Below are 24,313 nucleotides of genomic sequence, written 5' to 3'. Positions count from 1 at the left end.
CTCCCACAAATCCACAACAACAAAAAACAAATAATACAGTTCAAAACGGGCCAAGGACTCCCAACAGACATTTCTCCAAAGAAGACAAATGGTCAATAAGCTTGTGAAAAGATGCTCAACATGATCAGTTATCAAGGAAATGCAAATCAAAACCACCAGAAACCACTTCACACCCATCTAAGATGGCTAGTAAAATATTTTTAAAAGTTGATATGTAGAGAAATTGGAACTCTCCTGCGGGGCTGGTGGAAATGCAAACTTGTGCAGCCACTGCGGAAAATACTTTGGTGGTTTCTCAAAAAGTTATACACAGAATTACATTATAATCCAGCAATTCTGCTCATAGGTATAACCCAAAAGAACTGAGAGCAGGGACTAACAGAGATCCCTGCACACTAATGTTCACCGCAGTGTTATTTACAATAGCCAAAAGACGGAACCATCCAAATGTCCATCAACCATTCATCAACAGATGAATAAACAGTATGTGGTATATACACGAAACAGAAGAAGGAAGGAAAATAGGACAAATGCTATAACATGGATGAGCCTTGAGAGCATGCTAAAATAAGCCATAAACAAAAAGACATATAAAGACAGAAAGTAAAAGAGAGGCTACCAGGGGCTGGGTGCACTGGAGAGAAGCTATGGGAATTTCTGTTTAACGGTGCACAGTTTCAGTCTGAGATGAGGAAAAAATTTCTAGGAGATAGGGGTAATGGTGGTACAACATGGTGGATGTACTTAATGCCACTGAATTGTACATTTTTAAAAGGCTAAAGTGGCAAATTTATGTAACATATAACAATTAAAAAAACAAATGAAAAATAATATTGGAGAGACACGGAAATTCTTAAACAGAAGAGCAACAATTTGCATAGTAAAATTAATAAGATGGATAAAGCATGGAAATTGAGAATAAGGAATATGGCTTAAAATAGAAATGGAAAGGAAATTAAGAAATAGGTGCTTGAGAAAACTGTGTTCTTGGCCTAACGTGGGATGGTAGTAACTTTTCTCACGTCAAATAAATTATGTATAATTCTGTCATTTCTCCTCCTGCTATGGTAAGAGAAAAAGAGAGCTTATCATAAAGGCACCAAAGTATAAACCGTCCCAATGACTAGAACTAGAAAACTGAACTAAAAATGAGATCTGTTGTTAAAATCACCTCTTCCTTTGGCCTAGAACTTAACAATTGTATAAGTATTTCCTCATATTAAGAATACTGTCACTATAAAACCAACAAAACTGGGAAGACACACTTTAAAATCTAATGCAAGGCCCCTCTGCGATTCCATATTAGTCCCAAAATAACTCGTTTTAATCTCGATCTGCTTCCCTCCATCCCCTAAAATGAATCTAATCCTAATGCTACCGTTTAGATATTCAACATTTATTGAATTATCTTCAAAAGATTTGAAGCACTTTTTGCTCAGAGAGTCAAAACACCGCCTTACGTTTATGTAGTCTGTTGTTGTTTAGTCGCTAATTCGTGCCCGACTCTTTGCTACTCCATGGTTAGCCTGCCAGGCGGCTCTGTCCATGGGATTGCTCCGGCAAGGACACTGGAGCGGGTGCCATTTCCTCCTCCAGGGGATCTTGGACAACAAAATCTGTTACGTAAACAGTGATACTTGTAGGAGATTTCTCCAAGTTATAGTGTAAATAACCACCAGGATGGTCAAGGTGTCAAGTAGACACTTCTAATCCTTCTATTTGGGTTGGCACTGACATGCATGGGGAGGTCAGTAAAGACACAAACTTGTTGAAACCTTGGTTCTGAATATCCACTTCCAACGCAGCACTCTCACAAAGAAACACACCACACACCCAACGTGGAAGATCCACCGGCTCTGCAACCTATGAGTTATGTCGAGATTTACGAAAGCCAGGTAACACCTTTCAAGTTCCCTCTCCTCTTAAATCACCGAGTCAAAAATGGAGTCTATTCGGTCAAAGCCAGATGTGTGGACACCTGTCTACCTGACCTGAACTGTATATATGTAAATATATCTACTATAATTGCCCTGATCAGACGCAACTTCTTACACAACGCGACCTAGATTACTAACCAAACAACCAACAAAACCCTTAACAAAAGTAAAAAAGTATCCTGACCGAACATCTTAATTTAAAATGCATTAGCTGAGCTGAGCCTCAGGTCTAAGCACAAGGCGGATTAGTTGCATAGCTAAAATCTTCCTTCACGTTTTCCAGACCTGCAGGTGGTGAAGACAAACCATTCGGTAAGTTAAATCTGAGGGGGGGGGGGGGGATTCCTAAGACACAAGTGACAGCTGGACCCTGGGAAAAAAGGGGACGGACGAAAGCTAGGGGCCGCTGCAGGAAGACGCCCGCAGACAAGAAGGAAAAGAGCCAGGCCGCCCGCGAGCGCAGAGCTCGTTCAAAGGAGCGGGCGGGGACCGCGGGCCGGGGGACGCGGCCGCCCAGGCCTGCGAGCCCGCCGAAGCCGCCCCCCGGGGCCACGAGCAGGGGCTTCAGTTCCAGGGGCTGAGGCCTCACCGGGCAGCGGCCTGGGGCCGGGGCCGGGGCCGGGGCCGGACACTTCCGGGGACGGAAGGAGACGGCAAGGCGGAAGGGGCCTGGAGGAGAGAGAGAGAGAGGACGGCTGCGGCGCCCCCCACCCCCCGCCCCGGGCTCGGGCCCGGCCTCACCCGCGCATGGTGAACTTGACCACGGCGAGTCTGGAGCCCGCGCCGCTCAGCTCTGGCTGGAAATCTGGGTCACTCCCGACCGGCTTTACGCCCACCATTCTCGGAGAGCCTGGGCAGGGCGGCCGCGACGCCGCCGGCTTCAAACCTGAAGGAGGAGCGGTCCCGGGGGAGGAAGCGGCGGGAGGAGCGGGAAGGCCCAGGCCTGGACTGAGGAGGCGGCGGCCGCGGCGTCTTCTCCCCGCGGCGCTCTCTCAGTGCCGAGTCACGCCAGGGAGCGGAGCGGCCGAGGGGGCGGGGCCGGGGGGAGGGGAGAGGCGAGGGACAGGCCGGCCGGCGGCACCCGGCAGCCACCGCGCGGCACCGCCTCCTGCGCTTGCGCACGCTGGCGTTATTTCCGCTCCTTCCGTTTGGGCTCCCGCTGCCCAATCCTAAGGCGCGACTTGTGGCCCCACCCTCGACTGAGGGCTCCCTCATTGGCTGGAGCGGCGCAGGCACGGACGACGAGCGGTCGCTTGCGCAGGCGCACGTTACGCCTCAAGGTCTCGTCTTTCTTCGCGATGCTGAGACTTGGGTTTTTTTGTTTTTGTTCTTTTTTTTTAATTCCACTGAAGAGTTTTCTAGAGTTTTCACCGAGGGGTGAGAAAGTGAGAAAATAACCTTCCCTCCCCACCCCCCCCGGGGTTGTTGACTGCTGCCTTAGGTCTTAAGTTCCCTCCGGAAATACTAAGAGTGTAGTTCTGTCTCACATTGGGGACAAACCGCAGCATTAGATAAAAAGACTTTGTGGCGACCCCATGGACCTGCAGCGCGCCAGGCCTCCCTGTCCCTCACCGTCTCCAGCACGGGCTTTAGGAACATGTGTTAACGCATTTTCGGTACACAGGCTTTCTCTGAGTAGTCATCCGGAAGGTATGATGCGCCTGAGAACATGGAACTTGGGCCTCAGTTGTTGTTCGGTTGCTAAGTCCTTTTCTGATTCTTTGCGACCCCGTGGACTATGTAGCCTACAAGGCTTGTCCTCTGCTGTCTCGGAGTTTGCGCAAATTCATGTCCACCGAGTCAGTGATGCTAACCATGTCGTCCTCTGCCACCCGCTTCTTTTGCCCTCAGTCTTTCCCAGCATTAGAGTCTTGACCAGTGAGTCAGCTCTTGGCATCAGGTGACCAGAGTTTTGGAACTTCAGCCTCAGCATCAGCCCTTCCAATGAATATTTAGGGTTGATTTCCTGGACAGAGGAGAGCCTGGTAGGCTACAGCCCATGGGGTCGCAAAGAGGCGGACACAACTGAGCGACTTTCACTCACTCACTCCTTTAGGATGGGCTTCCCTGGTGGCTCAGATGGTAAAGAATCTACCTGCAATGTGGCAGACCCGGGTTCGATCCCTGGGTTGGGAAGATCCCCAGGAGAAGGAAATATGAACCCACTCCAGTATTCTTGCCTGGGAATCCCATGGACAGAGGAGCCTGGCAAGCTACAGTCCATGGGGTCGTAAAGAGTCCTACTTGACTGAGCGAGTAACATGGTTTGATCTGGATTAACTGGTTTGATCTTGCAGTCCAGGGTTCTGTCCAGTCTTCACCAGCTCACCACCCTACTTTAGGAACTCAGAACCTGGTGATAGACGCAGTTACAGTAACAAAGAAGTTTGCAAAGGAAACAGTGGAAAGGAGCAAGGTAAGTTTGCTACTAGATGTGGTCTCCTGAACCAAATATTGATGAAGAAGGGCATAGCCAGATAACAGAGTACTCCACCCTGAGAAAGCTTCGATGCAAATGCATAGTTGAGAATGCTGCTGCTGCTGCTAATAATAATAATAGGTAAGAGTTAACAAATTATGTGCCAGACAACATACAAGCTCTTTGAGTATGTTAGGTCATTTAATCCACACAACAACCTTAATTTTCCAGAGTTCACACAGCTTGTGTGAAGTCAAGACAGCATTCAACTTAAGGCAGTCAAACACCAGAGCTTGTGTGTATGCTAAGTTGATTCAGTCCTGTGCGACTCTTTGCGACCCCATGCACTGTAGCCCGCCAGGGTCCTCTGTCCATGGCGTCCTCCAGGCAAGTATACTGGAGTGGGTTGCCATGCCCTCCTCCAGGGGATCTTTTCAACCCAGTGACTGAACCCATGTCTCCTATGACTCCTGCATTGTAGGTGGGTTCTTTACTGCCAAGCCACCAAGGAAGCTCCTAATGCTAGTATGTTCTTTTAACTGTTAGGCTAGGTGACAAATAAGTGGTTTATCTTTGGTTGTAGCTGGGGTGATTAAATTGAAGAGGAAGGTGAAGGTCAGATGATGACTGGCTAAATTGTATTTTGATGTGAAAGTAATGGAGTAGTCACTGCAGGAAAATTTTGTGGTTACAAGTGTCTTTAGAAAAAGCCCAGAGGTTTAAAAAAAGGAAGAAGGATGAAAGGCAGTGAAACCAGTTTAGGAGCTGATTGCAGGTAATCCAGGAAGTGAGTTACAGGGGCAGCTGCAGTCAAATGATGTAGTTGAGAAACAATTAGATAAAAACAACAGATTTGAGTGACCCCTTGAACCAATTTGATAAAATGAAGGAGTCTAGGATATTGCAAGTATTTCAATCTGCTGGCTCTTTTAAAAAATATTTACATAGTTGCCTCAGTTTTTAGTTAGAGCACATGGGATCTTCATCACATCCTGCAAGATCTTTTATTGCAACACTTGGACACTCTAGTTGTGGCTCGAAGGCTTAGTTGCTCCAGCATGTGGGATCGTAGCTCCCCAACCAGGGATCAAACCCACATTCCCCACATTGCAAGGTGAATTCTTAACCACTGGACCACCAGGGAGGTCCCTTCTGGTTCTCTGTTACTGAGTTAAGATGCCATTAGGCTATCCTGTAGAGGTATCCATGAGAGGAAGGAGAAGGCTAAAGCTACAGAATTGAGAGTCATCAGTCTGGCATATAACTGAAGTCCAAGAAATGTGAAAAGAAGCCTAAGTGTGCTGCAGAAACAGAAAATAATTTTTCCTAATTGAACACAGCCAGAGCAGAGCCTTAGTAACTATATTCCTTTCTCGTGTGCTACCAGAATAGTGTGATGGCTTTGGACCCAAAGAGACAAAAGTTTCCATAATAATCCTCGACTACTTATTATTTTGTGGCCATAGACAAGCTGCTAACCTCTCTGAACTCCAGCTTTCTTGTCTGTGAGAACTGAAGAATACCTACTTTCTAGGATTAAGAAAGTTTAATAGTAGATGATGTATATAAAGAACTAGAATATAAGGTGCTCAGTAAAAGATTTTATAAACAGTAGTATGTTAGGGCTGCCATATCAAAATGCCACAAACTAGGTGCCTTAACAGAAATTTATCTCACAGCTTTGAAATAAAGACTGGAAATGCACGATCAGGGTGTCAGCAGGTTTGGTTTCTCCTCAGGCCTCTCTCCTTGGTTTGTAGAGAATCCCTTCTCACTGTCCTCACGTGGCTTCTGCTTGTGCACCCATACACACATACATAAGCGTGTACACTCCTGGCATCCCTTCCCCTTCTTATACGGACACCAGCTCTTATTGGATTAGGACCCACCTCATGACCTCATTTAACCTCAGTTACCTCCTTAAAAGTCCTATATCCAAATATGGTCACACTGGGGATCAGGGCTTCAACCTGAGTTTGGAGGCACACAATTCAGTACATAACAGGGGAATTACCGTTATTCCCAAGGGTCACCCTGGTTTTGCCCAAAAAGCAAATAGAAAGACTCTCAACTAAGGCAGGTTTGGTAAATATTAAGTGGCGGAGAGGATTTTTGAAAACAAGGCCTAAGAAATCTACAGATTCCCAAGAGGCAAGATAAAAAGAGGGATTGTAAAGGTTAAATCCGATAAACACGTTTTATTGTTTATTTTCCATCTGTTTCTCTGCCAACTCTCAACTGTTCTTTTCACCCTGCTCTTAGTTCCAGGAAAGTGACCCACAAGAACTGGATCGATCGATTCCTTGTTGGAGCTTCTCGTTGGAGATTAAAGGATAAAACAGAGGGAGGCCCAGTTGTTAGTTCTCACAGCTCCCGGCCAGCTTTGTTGCCGCAGGCCATAGCTCCTGGCCGGAGGCTCTTCATACCGTTGTCCTTTTGGAGTTCCTATAACTATGGTGTCCCCTGGTCCCTTCAGGGCTGGAAATTGGAATCACTGCCTGTTGGTAGAACTCCTAGCCAATGAGGCTGTCCTTGGAGAAACACTCTGTTGTAAGGGATCCTCACACAATCAGGAGATGCAGGCCAGATGACGGTTGTCCCTCTTCTACTGATGTCAAGACTGCCTTTCAGAGCGGTATGTAACTCATTCCGTTACACAGTTATGCACTGCTTAGCCCTGTCAAGGTCACAGTCAACATTATACAGAAACAGACTTTATATGTGTTCATGGAAACATTTAGCAGACACTATTACAAAGTGATGCTCTAAAGGGTGACTTTTTCTCACCTATATTTTCTAAATTTCTTTAATAATTATAGATAGTCTATGAATAATAATACAAATAATAAAACAAGAAAGAGCACATGAGAAAAAAAATCCTACAGAAGAATTCTACAAAAAATTTCCAGGTTTCTTCCATGTCCGATTAGTAAGAACTAAGAAATAACATTCACAGTTAATTGGTCTGGTGTCATTTAACTAATAATGCTTAATTTCATCGGAGAAGGCAATGGCAACCTACTGCAGTACTCTTGCCTGGAAAATCCCATGGATGGAGGAGCCTGGTAGGCTGCAGTCCATGGGGTCACGAAGAGTCGGACACGACTGAACAACTTTCACTTTTCACTTTCATGCATTGGAGAAGGAAATGGCAACCCACTCCAGTGTTCTTGCCTGGAGAATCCCCAGGACGGAGGAGCCTGGTGGGCTGCCATCTATGGGGTCGCACAGAGTCGGTCACAACCGAAGCGACTTAGCAGCAGCAGCTTAATTTCGTTAAGTAAAATAAGATTTTAGTGGATGGAATTTTCCCAAAACATGATACTATGTTTCTGAATTTCTATATGCCACCCTAAAAACCTCATTTCCTAGAATTTTCATGAAAAAAAAACCTACAGACCCAAAAACCTCTGCAAGAATGACTTGTGATTATTCTGCTCTTTCCATTCCTGAGATTAGCATATTCAAAAAGTCAAATATGCTGCATATTATGCAGGAAACCCCGGTTTGATTCCTGGGTCGGGAAGATCCACTGGAGAAGGATAGGCTACCCACTCCAATATTCTTGGGCTTCCCTGGTGGCTCAGCTCGTAAAGAATCCACCTGTAGTCCGGGAGACCTGGGTTCGATCTCTGAGTTGGTAAGATCCCCTGGAGAAGGGAAAGGATACCCACTCCAGTATTCCGGCCCAGAGAATTCCATGGACTGTATAGTCCATGGAGTCACAAAGAGTCGGACACGACTGAGTGACTTTGCCCTCACAAACTACCCCTATGTCTTCCTTACATGGTAATGGGAGATGCCACTATTAGAGGCTATTCCTTCTGGGAGTCCCCACCTCAGAACTGCATTTGGCAGTGCCCGTGACCAGAGTCAGCCTTCTGCAGACAGCTGATCCAGCCTACAGTTATGTTTTGTGATGTTACCTGTTAGTACCTCTGTGTGTGTGTGTGTGTGTGTGTGTGTGTGTGTGTGTGCGCGCGCGCTGATGATATGGTGGTATTTGGAACTTTCTATTACACATTTTGTTTTCCCTGGTATTTTTTCTTTTTTTGGCCATGCCACATGGCTTGTGGGATCTTAGTTACCCAACCAGGGATTGAACCCAGGTCCTGGCAGTGAAAGCACCTAGTCCTACCCACTGGACCATCAGGGAATTCCCTCCCTGATAATTTCTAATTGCCTTGTATGCTCACACTATTTACCTTTATTGTAGTGTTGTTTTATTTTTTTAACTTTCCAGCATACTGAACATTCTACAATTAAACTTTGAGCACTGTCAGGGTAAGGGGCACCAACCTTCCCTGCAATGGAAAATCTGAGTAAAACTTGACAGTCAGCCCTTCATATGCATAGTTCTGAATCTGTGGATTCAGACAATCATAGTACGGATTTAGTGAAAGAACTTTGCATATAAGTGGGCCATAGCAGTTCAAAACTATGTTGTTCTAGAGCCCATTGTATTTTGTCTCTCGCCTTTTTTTTTTGGTTATCTCCTTCCTGGAGCCTTTTATCCTCATGTTTAGTCTAGATTGATTGCCTTATATTACATACTACATGGCTCTCATCTGGGGTTTCCCTTCACTGATCATTTGAGTAAGTACTACAGGTCCCTAAATCCACTGCTTTCCTTTTCTATGATGCTGCTCTTTTGGGTGTTTACTTGGGAGTAGAATTGTTGGATCATATGGTAATTCTTGGGCTTCCCAGGTGGCAAGGTGGTGAACCTGGCTGCCAATGCAGGGGACGCAAGAGATGCGGGTTCTATCCATAGATTGGGAAGATGCCCTGAAGTAGGACATAGCAACCCTCTCCAGTATTCTTGCCTGGAGAGTTCCATGAACAGAGCAGCCCGGCGGACTACCGTCCGTGGAATCAGAGAAAGTTGGACCTGAGCACTCAGCATGGTAGTTCTAAGTTAAACTTTTTACGGCATTACCAAGTGGCACCATGTTACATTCCCACCAGCAATGCTTAAGAGTTCCAGTTTTTCCACATCCTTGCCGGCACTTTTCCTTTTCCTTTTTTTTGCGGGGGTGGGGGTGGGGGGCAGTGGACGGCCATCCTAATGACTAGGAAGTGGTATCTCATTGTAGTTTTGATGTGTGTTTTCCTAAAGACTGAAGGCATTGAGCATCTTTTCATGGGCTTTGTGGTCATTTGTCTGTTTTCTTTGGGGGAGAAATACCTCTGTAGTTACTTTGCTCATTTTTGAATTGATTTTTTGGGGGGATTGTAGGATATATGTATATATTGTGGCTATTAATCCCTATCATATATGATTTGCAAATGTTTTCTCCCATCTTATAGGTTGTGTTTTCACTTTCTTGATAGTGTTCTTTGATGACAGCAGTCTTTAATTTTGATAAACTTTAATTTGCCTGTTATTTCTTTCATAACCTGTGCTTTTGGTGGCATATACAAGAAATCTTTGCAAATCCTGCATGATAAAGATTCCTTATATTCTCATTAAGAATTTTATCATTTTAGCTCTTATGTTTAGTTCTTTGATCCACCATCCACCATTTTTGAGGTGATCTTCAATTTGATTTTAATCATTTCAAAGCATTCCGGTATAAAAGATAGATAACAGTTTTGCAGTTTAATACATATTTGAATGTTTGTTGGGCAGGCATTATGCAATAACTGTACGATCTCTGATCTTCATTTATCTTTAAATGTAATCCTTTTGTGAAGCCAGTTTTCCAAAAGCAGGGGTAAGAATTTAATGAAGAAGAACTTTTATTCTACAAAAAAAATTCCCATAAATTTCTCTGAGATATACTTCTTTAAATAACTAAATTTTTATTAGCAGAAATCCAGGGATACAAAATTATTGATGAATCAGATAAACTATATAAAATCCTCATTCAGTTCAGTTCAGTCGCTCAGTCATGTCCGACTCTTTGCAACCCCATGAATTGCAGCACGCCAGGCCTCTCTGTCCATCACCAACTCCTAGAGTTCACTCAGACTCACGTCCATCGAGTCAGTGATGCCATCCAGCCATCTCATCCTCTGTCGTCCCCTTCTCCTCCTGCCCCCAATCCCTCCCAGCATCAGAGTCTTTTCCAGTGAGTCAACTCTTTGCATGAGGTGGCCACAGTACTGGAGTTTCAGCTTTAGCATCATTCCTTCTAAAGAAATCCCAGGGCTGATCTCTTTCAGAATGGACTGGTTGGATCTCCTTGCAGTCCAAGGGACTCTCAAGAGTCTTCTCCAACACCACAGTTCAAAAGCATCAATTCTTCGGTGCTCAGCTTCCTTCACAGTCCAACTCTCACATCCATACATGACCACAGGAAAAACCATAGCCTTGACTAGACGGACCTTTGTTGGCAAAGTAATGTCTCTGCTTTTACATGTGCTATCTAGGTTAGCTTATCAAAATCACACCTCAGTATTCTACATACTCTTGCCTAATAGTTCATTGTTAGCTTGTTCCAGTAGAGAACTTAAAAAAACAAAGCTTATTGACTGGGTAACTTTTAAAAAAGATAATGTCAGGTGAGAAACTTTGCTTTATTTTTAAAATTTTGAGGACAAATTATGTAATTTATATAGTATAATGATTAACTGGAAAGGAAATCCTGCTTCATAATTTCTAAACCCTTTCTGGGTGGAAGCCATTGAATTTGAAAACAAAACATTTCCCATAGTTGTCCCTAGGTGGTGCAATATCTTTTTAGTCTAAGGGGTGTGATCTCCCCTTAGACAGCAAATCCTTCTGTTGACCAGATAGACAACTTGTCCCACTGAATTCTTTAGTGTTGGAAATCAGGCGTTGTCTTGGAGGTGAGAGTTTCCCAGGATGTCATTCAATGAGGTGTCACTGTCATAAATCTCCTCCTCTGTGAACGTACTGGGGAAACTTGCTGACAATTCTGAGTCAGTTTTGGGAGTTTCCCAGAAATGCAAAGTAGTTTTTTCTTCTGGAACTTATATCTGAGGTTCAGAAGTCATTAAGCTATCTCGAGTTGCTATTAAGAAAGCCAGATATTTGGACAAATATTTTCATCACCTCAGCCTCTGAAATAAAAAATCCACATTTTAATGTTTAGGAAGAGTATGCTGGGGGTTGGTAACTCGTTGGAACTGAAAAATTAAACAGAAGTACACATAACTATGTTCTGACTTAGTTACTTATAAAGAGAGTTATTCTTCCTGTGGTAGTGTAGTAGGTATTGTCCGGCTAGAATATACAAATATAGAAGAAATTAAGGTTTTCACTGTATTCAAAGCCTTTTCTCTGGCATGTCCTCAAACACACACACACACACACACACAAACATATGCATCCTCATCAGTTAGTCCGTTCTTGAATAGCAATACCTGCATACTGTGAGTACATCTGAGAACCAAGTGCTGAAGACATTCAATAAAAACAAAACGTATGTTAGCGGCTTTCATACAATATGGAAGTGGTTATTTAAGGTTAAAAACAACATTTCTCACCAAAATTCAAAATATTAGAATCGGAAGCAGGAGGATCAATGCTAGGCATCGTATAATTTTACCTGTAAATATCTCAGCCTGCACATCTAGAAAACAAGGCTTCTTTTAAAACTTATAACCAAAGCACCATTGTCACACCTAAAGCGTTAACAATTCTTCCTTACTGTCATCAAATATCCACCCAGGGTTAAAATTTCCCATTTTTCTCCTAGTTTAGAACTTATTTGAATTACTATCAAAATCAGATATATACACTGCATTGCTCAGTGTGTCTGTTTCTTATTTCCTATTGCAACTTTATTTAGGGATTTCAGTGGTTACAACTTTGTGCTTCCAACCCTAGAGGGTTTGATCTCTGGTCAGGGAACTAAGATCCCACATGTCTCGTGGTGCAGCCAAGGAAATAAAACAGCACAAAACTTTGTTTAATCTTTACTTCTTTTTTTCCAACTTTTTTTATCAGAAAATATTCAAGTGAAGAGAAAAGTTGTAGAAGCAGGAGGAAGAGGAAGAGGGAAAGGAAGATGGTACAGTGAGAAGAGGGGTACCCCTTCTTGCTAGTCATTGATCAGAGGACTCCCCAAGAAGAGTGTGCTCTTGACTAACTTCAGCTTGCTCAAGCATTCACCAGGAGCTGCCCCAGGGATAGGTGAGCTCGGGTGGAAAGCTGAAGAGACCCTGGAGAAGCTAATAGCACAAGCAGTGAGCAAACCATTCTCCATGGGGCTGGGAAGTGGATTTTTCTGGAAAACGAATCTGGCACTATTTGTAGCACACAGATCCTCTTAATCACACAGGTTTGAGGAGCAACCCTTCCTGGGCTCTGATGGGCCCCTAATACTGAAGGGAAACAGAAGTGAGAGGCTGGCAGGACGAGCCTCAGCCCCTGTTGCTGCAGCTGGTGACAGAGCTCCACGTGGCATTAACTGCTTTTCCCCTCAGATCCTGGTTTCCCCTTGGAGCTCAATGAGGGGCCCCGGAATCCTCACTTGAGAGGAGCTTGAGCACCCCAAAATCTCATCACCTTCCCTCCTTCCAATTCAGAAGGCATGGGTCGGGGGCACATAGAGATGTTTCTGGAAAAAGACATCCAGTTACTTGGAAAGAAGTGGCTAGATTCAGTGGAAGTCATGAGATAGGGGAAAAAAAAGAGAAGTCTCCCCAGTTGAATTTCATGTCATGTGAGAAAGTGCAAAGGGAAACTCTTGAAGGGTTTTACAATCACACAAAACCACGCAAAGAACACTTAACCCAGTAAGCTGCGACAGGATGATGAGTGAGTTCTCTAAGTGCCTACGTGAAGACCCAAACATGACGCGACTTTCAGGGCAATGGGTCCATTAAGGAAAGGACAGAATTGGCAAAGTGCTAGGCACTGTGGGGAACACCAAACCACAGATTTACAACTGGATGAGGAAGAAAAGAACAGCATGCGTGAAACAGTTCGAAAATGATAGTAGGAATGGGGACAATGCTAGACCGCTGGGCAGCGCTTGACCATCTCTCTCTCTCTCCTGAAAATCATTAATTTGGAGGAACAAATCTTTTTGCTTTTTGGAGAACCTGGAACTTAGGAAGTCCAGGAAGTTTTAGTGTGCTGTAGGGGAATAGCTACTAAATTCTAAAGACAGAATGATACTTGAGTTTTTTGTTTTAATATCTATAAGCAGTAAAATGTAGCATGTTGACATTCCTGACCCTTACCCCATGGGTTCCATGTGTAATTCCGGTGACAACTGTGTATTTTTGGTTAAAACATCAACAACAGTGACAGCTTCCTTGTTTGATTGTCTTTCTTTCCCATCCAGGTCACATGATATGTTGCTGCTACCTTAATGCTTGTGGCTGAAACACCCTACAGTGACTGCCCCATGACTCACGCTCTGTATAATCCTCTCTGTTTGGGTGCAGATGAGACCTGTGGCTTGCTTCTAAACAAATAGAATATGGCAAAGGTGATGGACTGTGACTTCCCTGCGTGAAATAGATAGAGGTTATAGATAGGTTACTATCTATATCATCTGTATCTACAGGTATGTGACCCCATCCTTCTTGTGCTCAGTAGAGAGATGCTCTTTACTGACTTTGAAGAGGTAGGTTGCCATGCTGGGAGACAGTCTAGGCAGCAGGGAACTGTCTGTAGGACCTGCGGAACGGGATTCTTAGCCATATGAGTGCTGAGCTCAATCGCTCAGTTGTGTCTGACTTTACAATCCCATGGACTACAACCTGCCAGGCTCTTCTGTCCATGGAATTCTCCAGGCAAGAATACTGGAGTGGGTTTCCATTTCCTCCTCCAGGGGATCTTCCCGACCCAGGGCTCAGATCCACATTGAGTCTCCTGCACTGGCAGGTGGACTCTTTACCACTGTGCCACCTGGGAAGCCCTAGCCAGAGGGAAATGAATGAGCCTAAGTGGGCTTGGAGTCAGATTCTTTCCTAGTCAAGCCTCCAGATGAGAATGCAGTCCTGTGAGATCATGAGCAGAGGACCCAGCTCATCTGTGCCTAAACACCATTCCCATGGAAACTGGGAGGCAATAAATGCATGTCATTTTAAGCCACTAAATCTACGGTAATTTTTAATACAAAAATACAAATACCATAGTGTATTGGTAAAAGTTTCCATGATGGACTTCCCTGGTGGTCCAGCAGGTAAGACTCCGTACTCCCAATGCAGAGGGCATGGGTTCGATCCCTGGTCGGGGAACTAGATCCCACATGCCACAACTAAAAGATCCTGCATACTGCAAGGGAGATTAAGCATCTCCTGTGCCACAGCGAAGGTCCAGTGCAGTTAAGTACATAAAAATATTTAAAAATTCAGTGGCTTTTTCTTGCCTTTAGAATAAAGTCCAGGGAATTTCTTGGTGGTCCAATGGTTAAGACTCCAGTCTTCCATTGCAGGAAGTCTGGGTTTGATCCCTGGTCAAGGAACTAAAATCCCACAAGCTCTGCAGTGTGGGGAAAAAACAATAGAATAAAGTCCAAAAAGCTTTTCAGGACAGTCAAGGCTTCCTGTTAGCCGAATTTACTTGACTTTTCCCCAAGTTATTTTTCTGTTATTGGGTCTAGGCCCACTCTCATAAAGACTACATCAAGCTAAGAGAGCTGTTTCAACAAAGAGAGAGTCTTTCAACAAAGACTGAAGGAGTCCCTCGTGGGGCAGAAGTAACTGAGTCCTTATATCACAGTTTCTCGTTACATATGTCTACTTTATGGCCTCTGAATTAAACCTCCTGTTTATTATATATATAGTCATGTCTTACATTTCAGTACCAGCAACAAAGTTGTTTTCCTTTCCAAGTTTTTCTTAGTCTAAATCCTGCCCATTTTTGTAGATCTCCATAAAGTCAAATGTATTTATCCAGCATCACTCCAACCCAGAAGTAATTCATCTCTTTCTCCACTATTTGTTATGGTGTGTATTTCTCACATTCCACTATATCACAGCCATATATCTTGATGGACGTGTGTCATTCAATTTAGTTACCTATCATCCAAACACTTTTTAGGGAATTCTCTATTTTGTGAGTCTTGGTGGGAAGCAGAGACTGCCTTCTGTAGAAATTAAATCTGCCAAATTCTTGCTTCCTCACTTTGCTTTTCAGTTGTTTCAATAACTATATATTGCAACAAAAAAATTATTATTTAAGTCTTTCAAGATTTTCATGGAGAAAGCAATGGCAACCCACTCCAGTACTCTTGCCTGGAAAATCCCATGGACGGAGGAGCCTGGTAGGCTGCGGTCCATGGGGTCATGAAGAGTTGGACACGACTGAGCGGCTTCACTTTCACTTTTCACTTTCATGCGTTGAAGAAGGAAATGGTAACCCACTCCAGTGTTGTTGCCTGGAGAATCCCAGGGACGGGGGAGCCTGGTGGGCTGCCGTCTATGGGGTCACACAGTCTCGGACACAACTGAAGTGATTTAGCAGTAGCAGCAAGATTTTTATATAATTCCTCCAGGGTTATGGTTAGGATTCAGTTCAGTTGCTCAGTTGTGTCCCACTCTTTGCAACCCCACGGATTGCAGCACAGCAGGCCTCCCTGTCCATCATCAACTCCCAGAGTTTACCAAAACTCATGTCCATTGAGTCAGTGATGCCATCCAAACATCTCATCCTCTGTTGTCCCCTTCTCCTGCCTTCAGTCTTTCCCAGCATCAGGATCTTTTCAAGTGAGTCAGCTCTTCACATCAGATGGCCAAAATATTGGAGTTTCAGCTTCAACATCAGTTCTTCCAATGAACACTCAGGACTGATCTCCTTTAGGATGGACTGGTTGGATCTCCTTGCAGTCCAAAGGACTCTCAACACAGTTCAAAAGCATCAGTTCTTCGGCGCTCAGCTTTCTTCACAGTCTAACTCTCATATCCATACTTGCCCACTGGGAAAACCATAGCCTTCACTAGGTGGACCTTTGTTGGCAAAGTAATGTCTCTGCTTTTTAATATGCTATCTAGGTTGGTCATAGCTTTTCTTTCAAGGAGCAAGCATCTTTTAATTTCATGGCTGCAGTCATCATTGGCAGTGGTTTTGGAGCCCAAAAAAATAAAGTCTGCCACTGTTTCCACTGTTTCCCCATCTATTTGCCATGAAGTGATGGGCCCAGATGGCATGATCTTAGTTTTCTGAATGTTGAGCTTTAAGCCAACTTTTTCACTCCTCTTTCACTTTCATCAAGAGGCTTTTAGTTCCTCTTCACTTTCTGCCATAAGGGTGGTGTCATCTGCATATCTGAGGTTATTGAAATTTCTCCCGGCAATCTTGATTCCAGCTTGTGCTTCTTCCAGCCCAGTGTTTCTCAGGATGTACTCTGCATATAAGTTAAATAAGCAGGGTGACAATACACAGCCTTGACGTACTCCTTTTCCTGTTTGGAACCAGTCTGTTGTTCCATGTCCAGTTCTAACTTGCTTCCTGACCTGCATACAGATTTCTCAAGAGGCAGGTCAGATGGTCTGGTATTCCCATCTCTTGAAGAATATTCCACAGTTTGTTGTGGTCCACAGAGTCAAAGGCTTTGGCATAGTCAATAAAGCAGAAATAGATGTTTTTCCTGAACTGTCTTGCTTTTTCAATGATCCAGTGGATGTCAGCAGTTTGATCTCTGGTTCCTCTGCCTTTTCTAAAACCAGCTTGAACATCTGGAAGTTCATGGTTCGCATATTGCTGAAGCCTGGCTTGGAGAATTTGAGCATTACTTTACTAGCATGTGAGATGAGTGCAATTGTGCAGTAGTTTGAGCATCCTTTGGCATTGCCTTTCTTTGGGATTGGAATGGAAACTGACCTTTTCCAGTCCTGTGGAAAATGGTTAGCATTAGGGTATAATATTGGGGGTTTCCCAGTTGGCTCAGTGGTTAAGAATTCACCTGCCAAAGCAAGAGACTCAGGTTTGACCCCTGGGTTGGGAAGATCCGCTGCAGGAGGAGATGGAAACCCACTCCAGTATTCTTGCCTGGAAAATTCCATGAACAAAGGACCCTGGCGGGTTACAGCCCATGGGATCACAAAGAGTTAGACAAGACTGAGGTCAGCGCATATACTTATATAATATTGAAAGTATTAGAATGCTGAAGGCAAAAATCTTAATTTTCAGCAAGATTATATGTGTAATATATATATGTGTGTGTATAAAAGTGTGAATTTTTCTGAACTCAATATCTGAACATTTATTTTAGTCCTGTGGTTTAGGAGATTACACACATATACAGATATTGGCAATAAATTTTGTAAACTGGTTGGAGAGGGCCCAGAAAGTTAAAAGTTGGAAAGTTTCTCATTAATGTTCCAATTAACCTTTGTATTAATTTTTCAAGTAATATTAATATTACTTGAAACACAGGAAGTGTACAGTTAATGTTTGTTGAATAAAAGGGTCAACTTTGTCTGGGAAAGATAACTTAACAGATTTTCTTTACAAAGCAAAGAAACTTTCACGCAGCCTAACATTATCCTTTGTTAACACTCTGTCCTTCCTTTATTTCCAAAAGTCCTTACAGAGTGTAAAGGGATTATGGACTTAATGGCTTAAATGTATTCATTGTCACAACAGAGAGTAAGTGTATTTAACCCAGCTGGCCAAGGAATTAATTTCTGTTTAACATCATTTTTCTGCTCTTCCCTCTTCTCTGATGTGATTGCCAGGCTGTTAGTCAAAAGTAGAAAAAAATCATAGAACTCCAGTTTGCAGTATAAGACAATTTCAGAATTATTGATTTCCAAGTGTTCTATTGACTCTCTAGGTCAGCATTATGATTTAGTTTTTCTCATTATGGTAGAAGCAGAGCTGGTCTCTACAAATCAACAGAAACAGCATCTCAGAAACAACACCTGAGACCCAAAGGACGCTAAATGGCCTAGTGAAGGAAACCGGGGTATGCCATTTAGGACGCTGATGGATGTGTAACGTCTCTGTGGGAAGAGAGTGTCTAAGATGGGAGGAGGAGAGCGAGAAGTTTGCCACAGCAGCTGTAAACAAAAAGAACAAAGAGTCTCCCTCATTACTCAGTTCCAAAAAGCGTTAAGTTGCAACTCGCTGCAGCTGCCCACAGTGTGCACTGAGGGGAATTCAGGATGAAGAATAGAATGAAGTATTCTTGTTTTGAATATATGGCCTCAAAGAAGTTAAATGCATATTTAAGAAAGAAATTCAGTGATGCCAGGTTCTTGCATAGAAAAGCACTAAAATAATTTTTGAGATTCTCTGTGTTTGTCATTAGCAGTAATCTTTTTACCAAGATATATGTTTAACTGCAAGTATTTCCGAGGCAAAAAATTCATATAGGCTCCTTCCCTGCATCCCTACTTCTTTGCAGCCGTCCCCTCAGAGTTAGTTACATGCTATTTCCTGGACTATAGTTCGCAGTAAGGTCCATGAATAAAACTCAACTCACAGCTTCTACATTGTTTTCCTTCCGGTCAACAGTTTTGGTGACCACGGAGTGTCCCACAGCTGACTGCTCTCCTTTGCCTAAACTCGGCAAGGATCCAAACACTTGCTACCAGCCAGGCCCCGTGTCCCTGTCCATCTCCTAAATGAGCCCAGATGATACGGTAAGTTTCTCCTAGTCTGGAGAAGTCTACGGTAAGTCTTCCTAGTCTGGAAGTTTCTGTCTTGGATGATTGATCCTGATTTTTATTATGTGGTGTATAGACTCCACACTAGTAGAGTTTCCCTGAACTTAAGGTAATTCAGGAAGGAAGTACCTTGAATTCTAAGTTGAAAGATGCTGGGAAGACTTTGCTCAGCTGAAAGACACTGGTGAGGTTTGGACTGGGTGATTAGGTAGGAGACAGTCCTGTTCTTTTCCTTGAATGGGTTGCTTTCATAGAGTTTGTTGGAATAAAAGTGAACATACCATAGGTGAGCTTTCAGTTCTGAAGATAGGGGCAGAATTCCTCCTGGCCGGTTTATAGCTCTCTCAGGCAACCAGAAGCTTGTGGGAGAGGTGGAGGCGAGTCCGCCCATAGTACAGTAGCCCCTTGTGACACTCATTTATTAAAGAAACTTTCTTGTCTGGGACTTCCCTAGTGGTTCAGTGGTTAAGGACCTGCCTGCCAGTGCAGTGGACATGGGTTCAATCCCTGATCCAGGAAGGTTCCACATGCCGTGGAACAGCTAAGCCCGAGCACCACAACCCTGGGGCCTGGAGTCCATGCTCTGAGACAAGAGGAGCCGCTGCAGTGAGTAACCCCCGCTTGCCGCAACTAGAGAAAAGCCGGTGTAGCAACGAAGACCCAGCACAGCCAAGAAAAAATTTTAAAAATTTAAAAAAGAATATTTTTAAAGGGGAGGGAGAAGAGACCTTTTTAAATTCAAACTTGCTAGAAAGGCTCCCTCACCTATAATCTGAATCACAGCCTCCTTCAGATTCTGTCAAAGATGAATTGTTCAGTCACTGTCTTGTCTGACTCTTGTGAATACAAATCTCAAAAGTCTTTTCTGCAAATAGTAAAAATCCGTAGCCATTTGTGTGGATAAACTTAACTTATTCCACTTTTTTTTTATAAACTAGTAAGTTTTATATTGTAATACATGTTTCTTGACTGAGTTTTAAAATGAAGCTGTGAGATCTCTGGTTGTATCTGTTTATCTGTGTGTTACATTATAGATATATGTCTCTACTTCCAGATGGTATTATCAAAATCAATTTGTTAAAGAGCTCTATTTAATTCACTTAAAAGTAAGTCTTCATAAATTAAATATTTATAAATGTTACAGTAACTAACCCAAATGAATTTCAAGTTTACATAATCTGGGAGATATTCAATATTAAATTAATATACAGTGTTAAAGTTTAAGTTTATTGGTTTAATTAATACAGACATGTCTTTTATTGAACCTAGGTTTACTAAAAAGTTACCAAAGATTATCTCTTATGAAATTTATTAGCAAGAAGAACAGCTTGGGATGATGGCTAACTTGGTCTGATGTCTCATGAAGGATTTCATGCATAATCTAAACATAATTGTTGGGAACAAGTAAATAAATGAGGTAAGAGCTTTTAGGGGAACTCTTTCTGTCTTATTGTGGTGTGCACAGGGAATGTTGCCTGCCATTCTAGTAAGTAAAGAATGTCGCCTGCCATTGCAGTTAACAAGGGTCAAATCAGCCCCTGTAGCCCCCTCAATCCCCCACCCCAAATGGTGCACCTTGAGGGGAACTCAGGATAGAGGAAAACAAGAAGCATTATTTGCTTTGGATACTGGCCCTCAGTAGTTAAGATGCATATCTGGGGGATAATCTCAGTGAGCCCAGTTTCCCGCACCTTCCTATAGATAGACAAGACTAGAACCATGAACTCCAGGTGCCTGTCTGTGTGATTAGCAGTCATTTTGGGATGTTTGACTACCGTTCTTTTTCCCCGCCAAGCAGAAAACTCTTATATATCCTGGCTCCTCCCTTACTTCTTTGGAGCAGTTTCTCAGCTATTGGAGAGGTTTTCCCCAGGGTTATAGTCTTAATAAGGTCCCCAAATAAAATTTAACTGGGAACTTTTAGATTGCTTTTTTCTTCAGTAAACTGTATGTCTGCTTACAAATGGTAAAGGATTGTCAAGTAAAAAAGATTCTGAAATATTAATTACTGAAATAGAGAAACTAAAGATATTCAGGACTATTATGGGGATGCATGCATAAATTTTCTATAAAACATTTTTAGAAATCACAAATAGTATATGTAAGTTTGCCTATTTATAGAGTGGTAATTGACTTTTCACTTTCATGCATTGGAGAAGGAAATGGCAACCCACTCCAGTATTCTTGCCTAGAGAATCCCAGGGATGGGGGAGCCTGGTCGGCTGCCGTCTATGGGGTTGCACAGAGTCGGACACGACTGAAGCGACTTAGCAGCAGCAGCAGCGATGTGAAAAGAATTCATAATTGCTTACTTCTTAATTTTTACTACAAAGGAAGGTTTTTAAAGCTTAAGAACTCTATTATGTGTAATCAATTTAATTAAATAAGGAAAACATCTTCAGAGGAAAGGAAAAATATAAAGAATGGAAATGCATTTCATTAAAGGAAAAGAAAGTGATTTTTGTCTTAAATCTGATTATTTCTAAATGGGCAGGAAAGGGACAGACAAATAAGGATATAAAAGATTTGTGAGAAAAAAGGAATCTTTATAAAGGAAGTCTATGTGGGGTCAGGATTATCCAAGAGTAGAATAAATTTAATTATGAAAATAAAATTTAATATTAAAGATAAGGTGGTGCAAAACTAGAAATTTATTTTCTTTCTTTGCTAAGAGGAAATTTTTTTGACATATTGATCTGCTTTTTGATAACAGAAAAAATCTCTTTCCTTTTCAGTGGTCTGTTAACTTTCTGTAAGGGCTTCCCTGGTGGCTCAATGTTATTCTTTATAGAATCTGCCTGCCAGTGCAGGAGACATGGGTTTGATCCCTGGGTTGGGATAATCCCCTGGAAAGGGAAATGGCAACCCACTCCAGTATTCTTGCCTGGGGAGTCCCAGGACAGAGGAGCCTGGTGGGCTACAGTTCACTGGGTCGCAAGAGTCAGGCACAACTGAGCGTGCGCACACATACACGTAACTTTCTGTGTTTTGCCTTTAAAATCTTCTATTGTCACTCTGGTTAACTGAGTAAGTATTGTTTCACAGTGACCTATGATTCCACCTGACCAAGTGTTTTAAAACCTTTTTGATATCTTTGACAGCTTCCCCAATCAAGTTCTAAATGAAATTTTTAAAAAATATACACTTTCATCCATCTATTTACTGGGCTGTGCCAGGTCCCAGCTGCACGAGAAATGGAATATTTCCTGCCACATCTGTAAACAAGGATGTCACTGTCATCAGCGACTGCAGCCCTCCACTGTGAGCTGGTGAGCCCTCCGAGAACTCAGCAAGGAGAACACCTGTGATCTAGCAGCCATCAACCACAGCCACTCCCTATGGTGAGCCTTGCAGAAAGGAAGCCCAGAATGGGAAAAACGCAGGACCCTGGCCCCAGAGACCCGAGGTGCAATCAAAGAAATGATTTCAATAAGCCTAGACTTTTGCATCTTTCCATACACAGAAAAGTGCTGAATTGCTTGATTTGAGATACATGGTTTTCTTTAATTAACAATCATCTTTTTTAAAAAATTTATTTACTTATTTATTTTTGGTTGCGCTGGGTCTCTGTTGCTTTGGGCATGCTTTGTCCAGCTGTGGTGAGCGGGGGCTTCTCTTGCTGTGGAGCATGGGCTTCTCACTGCAGAGCTGGGCTCTAGGGTGTGTGGGCTTCAAAGGCTGCAGCACGTAGGCTCAACAGAGCAAGAACGCTTCGATGTTCAGACTCCCTGCCCTTTGTTGCAAAACCTCTGTGTAACCTGGTCCTCTCTTCAGCTCCTCAGAGCAGTTCTCTCAGGGCTACTTGAGATACTGCCTCCTGGACTTTAGTTCTAAAAATTTCCACGGAATAAAACTGAACTCTCAACTTTCAGGTTGTGTGTACTTTTTCAGTCGGCACTCAGGATCTTCAGTTGCGGCATGAGAACTCCTAGTTGCGGCATATGGAATCCAATTCCCTGACCAGGGATTGAACTCGGGCCTCCAGCCACTGGACCACCAGGAAGTCCCCTAAATGAATTTCTTTTGATCTCTAGCAAACTTTGGGATGCTTCAGAGGGCTTCTGAAACATCTCAAAGAGAGATACTAAACTAATGAGGCTTATGTAGTATGTTAAATTACATGGGAAACATTGTCAACTGATGATAAACCTTCTTAGCTTTTATCATGTGGGTATATGTTCAGTTCAGTTCAGTTCAGTTCAGTAGCTCAGTCGTGTCCGACTCTCTGCAACCCCATGAATCGCAGCACGCCAGGCCTCCCTGTCCATCACCATCTCCCTGAGTTCACTCAGACTCACGTCCATCAAGTCCATGATGCCATCCAGCCATCTCATCCTGGGTCATCCCCTTCTCCTCCTGCCCCCAATCCCTCCCAGCATCAGAGTCTTCCAATGAGTCAACTCTTCGCATGAGGTGTCCGAAGTACTGGAGCTTCAGCTTTAGCAGCATTCCTTCCAAAGAAATCCCAGGGTTGATCTCCTTCAGAATGGACTGGTTGGATCTCCTTGCAGTTGTATGTTACTAATACAAAATTACTAAAATTTGGATATATCCTAGTATATTATCAATCATAAATCTAATTCTTGTCTTAATATACTGTGTGTCACAGACATAACCAAATTCCCTTGTCAGTTGTAATTAGATCTTTAACCATCCCATTTTCAGTCTTTTGTCATTTATATAGACAGTTATTAGTTTGCTCTGATGCTTTTACAAAACAGGATCTTCAGAAAGATTCATAAAAAGGACTTTTTGACAATATAGGCTTCTGATCACTTATTTTTTTTTTTTTTTGGCTGTGCTGAGTCCTCATTGCTGCTTGGGCTTTCCTCTGGCCGTGGCAAGTGGGGGCTGCTCTTCATGGGGGGCACGGGCTTCGCGCTGCGGCGGCTTCTCTTCTTGGAAAGAACAGACTCTAGTGCATGTGGGCTTCAGTAGTCGCAGTTCCCAGGCACCAGAGCACAGGCTCAGTATTGTGGCGCATGGGCTTAATTGCTCCACGGCATGGACCAGATCTGGGATCACACCCATGTCTCCTGCGTTGGCAGATGGATTCTTCACCAGTGAGCCAGGCACCAGGGAAGCCTGGTTTCTGGTAACTTTGAGATCATACTACTGAACTGAGTAAGAAATACCAAAACTCAAATGGAAAACCTCATGGCTTTGTAAAACTACTAACAAAACATTCTAAATCAACAAGAATTAATTGCATGGGGCTGGATGACCTGATAAATAAAATTTATAATTTTATGACTTTTTCTCTTAAATATTAATGGCTTTGACTATTTGTTTTCCAAAGAAGAGTAAACCTTTCCTTTTACGGTAACTACAACAAGCAGCAAGTTGTTAAAGTGTACCTTTGGAGATGAAGATAAGACATTTACTTTTTTCCCCTCTACTGAATCTCTCCAGAGTTTGC

The 24,313-nt window shown here is 43.1% G+C and overlaps 1 protein-coding gene and 1 long non-coding RNA gene across 6 annotated transcripts in view; one reads left to right on the top strand and one right to left on the bottom strand.

Annotated features, from left to right (window-relative positions):
* TXNL1 (thioredoxin like 1) overlaps positions 1 to 3,852 on the bottom strand; it is a 34,917-nt gene extending 31,065 nt beyond the window's left edge. For 3 of the 4 annotated variants that reach the window (XR_005725151.1, XM_040264324.1, XM_040264323.1), the window contains exon 1: positions 2,679 to 3,057. Coding sequence is in view for 3 of the 4 variants with exons in the window: in XM_040264324.1 (XP_040120258.1) it covers positions 2,679 to 2,776 (98 nt within the window). In the remaining variant the exon portion in view is untranslated. Of the gene's footprint in view, positions 1 to 2,678 lie in introns of all 4 variants that reach the window. The other variant, XM_040264325.1, reaches the window with a different exon arrangement.
* On the top strand, positions 3,233 to 22,323 carry LOC120880905. Of its 2 annotated transcripts, XR_005725153.1 has the most exons (5): positions 3,233 to 3,322; positions 4,235 to 4,353; positions 13,620 to 13,766; positions 18,743 to 18,870; positions 22,071 to 22,323. It is a non-coding gene; the product is annotated as an uncharacterized LOC120880905 (long non-coding RNA). The 2 variants fall into 2 exon arrangements; XR_005725152.1 differs by lacking the exon at positions 13,620 to 13,766 and having other exon boundaries at positions 3,238 to 3,322.
* Positions 22,324 to 24,313: the final 1,990 nt, after the last annotated feature.

This window comes from Oryx dammah, unplaced genomic scaffold (assembly GCF_014754425.2).
Source record: "Oryx dammah isolate SB20612 unplaced genomic scaffold, SCBI_Odam_1.1 HiC_scaffold_22, whole genome shotgun sequence".
NCBI lineage: Eukaryota > Metazoa > Chordata > Mammalia > Artiodactyla > Bovidae > Oryx > Oryx dammah.
Note: the sequence above shows the minus strand (reverse complement) of the source record. Positions and strands in the feature narration are given on the sequence as shown.